The sequence below is a fragment of the Poecilia latipinna genome, unplaced genomic scaffold, assembly GCF_001443285.1.
Source record: "Poecilia latipinna isolate Pla-1442-1.1 unplaced genomic scaffold, P_latipinna-1.0 Scaffold1252, whole genome shotgun sequence".
In the NCBI taxonomy this organism is placed as follows: Eukaryota; Metazoa; Chordata; class Actinopteri; order Cyprinodontiformes; family Poeciliidae; genus Poecilia; species Poecilia latipinna.
In genome coordinates, this window is record NW_015113868.1 from 178,390 (window position 1) to 181,060 (window position 2,671).

The window sequence follows — 2,671 nt, forward strand, 5'->3', positions numbered from 1 at the left end:
GGAACCAGGAACTGGGACCTGGGAACTGGGAACCAGGAACTGGGACCTGGGAACTGGGAACCAGGAACTGGGACCTGGGAACTGGGAACCAGGAACTGGAACCAGGAACTGGGAACCAGGAACTGGGACCTGAGAACCGGGAACTGGGAACCAGGAACCGGGACCTGGGACCCGGGAACCAGGAACTGGGACCTGGGAACCGGGAACTGGGAACCAGGAACTGGGACCTGGAAACTGGGAACCAGGAACTGGGAACCAGGAACTGGGACCTGAGAACCGGGAACTGGGAACCAGGAACCGGGACCTGGGACCTGGGAACTGGGACCCGGGAACCAGGAACCGGGACCTGAGAACCGGGAACCAGGAACTGGGACCTGGGAACCGGGACCTGGGAACTGGAACCTGGGAACCAGGCTGGGAACTGGGAACCAGGAACCGGGACCTGAGAACCAGGACCCGGGAACCTTGCCGGGACCTGGGAAACGGGCCTGGATCCTCCTCAACCCACGGCCATCTTTCAGTTTCACTTCCTAAACCAAAGTTATTTTTGGATTGAAGGTGAATGTTGGTTCTGCTTTTGGGAGGAGAACCCGAACGGTTTGGTTTGCCGCGTCTGCAGGTTTCAGCAACTCAAGCTCAAGACTTTTATGAAAGGAATTTAAGACTAAAGAAATGTACAAACTTCATCCAACCCATAAAATTACATTTACCCAAAATAGGCCTAAACAAGCTAACTAGCTAGCTAGCATGGGTATTAGCAGTGGGTCACAGAATGAAATGAAGATTTCTGCGTGACTCAAACTTTTACCTGACAGAAAGATCCAATGAGAAAGAAAATACATAGACTGTCTGAGATTAAATATCATTAAATGTTTTGTATTCTATGAATTTGATCCGGCTCCATTTAAAACCAACTTATTTTTTAAAATAGATTTAAGACATTTTAAGGCCTTAATTGTAAATAAATGAATAAAAGACTTTAGCTGTGGTTCTGACCCAGACCCAGCCTGTTGTTGGCTCATTAGTTGGTCCTGATTGGTTCTGATTGGTCCAGACCCTCTGATCTATCTTCTCTGTTCTGGACCGCTCCAGGGGTCAGTCCTGGCCACGAGTTCACCGCCGTCATCCACGCCGTCTCGCCGCTCGTCTCCCAGTCTCAGCCAATCATGAAGCTGCTCCAGGTGGTGTCCAGGTCCAAGTACTGCTCACAGGTAAAGAAACGGACCCGGCTAAAGAATTCACTCTGACCCAAACACCGGGCAGCGTGACGCTGCGGGCCGTCGTTTTGTAGCAATCAAAATAAAAAAAGACATTTTAGCATGAGATAAAAAACTGAGTTTTATTTTTCAAAGTTATAGTTTCACCATGTGATTCATTCGTTCATTAATCTCCCAATTTCAAACTAAATATTTAGTTTATACTCCAGATGTTTGGTTCATGAATTAATGAACAATGTGGTGAAAATAACTGAAGAATGAACCTCAGGATAAATATAATAAGATAAATATAATAATAATAATATAATATAATAATAACCGAACGACGGCTGTTAGTTTTTCACTGTGTAACGTTTCAGACGGCGCCCCCTGTGGGTCGCCCTGAGAAGATCTCCGTTCATCCTCTGATGATCGGATCCAGTTGGTCAGAATTGGTTCTGGAACTGGTTCCTCCTGCAGAGTGAATCCTGAACCAGTCCCAGCTGGACCTGAGCCAGGTTCTAGAGGTTCTGGTGCTGATCCGGTCTCTGCTTCCAGATCATCATCCTGTGGAACAGCGAGAAGCCGCCGCCCAGCCGCAGCAAATGGCCGCCCATGCCCGTCCCCCTTGTCGTCACGGACGGCAGGAGGAAGGTGAGAGCCGTGATGTCACTTCCTGTTTGTTCCACAGCTGCGTCTCACCAGCTCTTCTCCTGTCAGACCACCAGCCGCTTCCTGCCTCACGTTGCCATAGAAACGGAGGCGGTGCTGAGCCTGGACGAGGACACAGTGCTGCTGACCAGCGAGGTGTGAGGAGCTGGACACACACACACACACACACCTACACACACCTCCACACACCCACACCTACACACACCTACACACACACACCTACACACACACACACCTACACACACACACCTACACACACACACCCCACCAATAACACTACAAACCAGCTCCACTGAATCACCCAGGACTGATTTCTGACCCGGTCCACTTTTCTATAAACTCTGGTCCGGTTGGTGAGGTGTGAACTCTAATTGACCTCTGACCTCTGGTCCTCCACACCTCAGTCTGGGTTCGGTTTGAATGTAAACGCCAAGTGGACCGGAGACCGCTCCAGAAGCAGGAAGTGAACTACAGCGCAGGGCATTCTGGGTAAATGCAACCAAAGCTAACGTGCTAGCCTAGCGCTAGCAGCTGAAATGTCAGTGATGTTGGATAAAATGCGACGTTCAGACTTAAAAAGTATCAGATTTATTTCCACATGTGGAAGAGGATCAGATCAGATTTTGTTTTGGGTGAAATGATCAGAACCTGAATGATCGGGTTTAGGAAGCAGAAGGTTTCAGAACCAGAACATCTTGGATACAGTCTCACATGGTGGTGGTAGAGTGATGCTCTGGGACTGCTGCTTCAGGACCCGATGTTGATGATGATGATGATGATGGAACAATGCATTGTGTTGCTGC

The 2,671-nt window shown here is 49.0% G+C and overlaps 1 protein-coding gene across 2 annotated transcripts in view; it reads left to right on the top strand.

The window, feature by feature from the left end:
- Positions 1-2,671, top strand: part of ext1c (exostoses (multiple) 1c) — a 46,289-nt gene that overhangs the window by 37,865 nt on the left and 5,753 nt on the right. The window contains exons 7-9 of one of the 2 annotated variants that reach the window (XM_015054452.1): positions 1,093-1,211; positions 1,755-1,850; positions 1,917-2,003. In XM_015054452.1, coding sequence (XP_014909938.1) covers positions 1,093-1,211; positions 1,755-1,850; positions 1,917-2,003 — 302 coding nt within the window. Of the gene's footprint in view, positions 1-1,092; positions 1,212-1,754; positions 2,004-2,671 lie in introns of both variants that reach the window. The other variant, XM_015054450.1, reaches the window with a different exon arrangement.